The 592-nt window shown below is 46.1% G+C and overlaps 1 protein-coding gene across 1 annotated transcript; it reads right to left on the bottom strand.

The window, feature by feature from the left end:
• Nucleotides 1-6: 6 nt before the first annotated feature.
• Nucleotides 7-244, bottom strand: LOC105310775 (60S ribosomal protein L39-like; the record flags this gene model as incomplete). Its single annotated transcript, XM_011386889.1, has 1 exon — nt 7-244. A coding segment is annotated over one exon (200 nt), but the record flags the coding sequence as incomplete, so codon positions are not given.
• Between the last annotated feature and the right edge of the window lie 348 nt (nt 245-592).

The raw sequence follows: 592 nt of genomic DNA on the forward strand, positions 1-592 counted from the left end.
CCTGGATACAGCAGAAATATGTGTGCCATCTCATGAGTGATTTCTTACAGGCCCAGCTTGGTTCTTCTCCAGTGTCTCCTCTTGGAGTTGTACCTGATTTTATTACCAGTTTTCATCTGAATCCATTGGGGAATGGGCCGATTCTGCTTTTGTTTCTTGGCCAGGAACCACTTGATCCTGAAAGTCTTGTGAGAAACATGGCGAGTGACACTCAGCGGTATGCACCACGATGGTGGAGAAAGAGCTTTTTTTTTTTTTTTTTAATGCCTACAGCACCTGGTCTTCCTAGATGGTCTCCCATCCAAGTTAGCTTCCAAGATCAGATGGGATCGGGCTTGTTCAGGGTGGCATGGCCGTAGATTGTATTTAGTCTTTTTGTCTGTAGTTTCTGGCTCACAGTTCCGGAAACCCTAAGAATTTTGTAAGTGTTGAGAGTGATAAAGTGTCTCTTGTTATGCAAATGAGATGACTTTGGTAGCACCCCAGGGTGGGGGCTGGTTGCCAGGAGAACCAACCTAGTGATTTGAGGGTTGAAACTTTTAGTGCTCCCCACACACAGACACACACCTCCAAAGAGGGGAGAAGGGATGGA

This window comes from Pteropus vampyrus, unplaced genomic scaffold, assembly GCF_000151845.1.
Source record: "Pteropus vampyrus isolate Shadow unplaced genomic scaffold, Pvam_2.0 Scaffold11308, whole genome shotgun sequence".
NCBI classification, from domain to species: domain Eukaryota; kingdom Metazoa; phylum Chordata; class Mammalia; order Chiroptera; family Pteropodidae; genus Pteropus; species Pteropus vampyrus.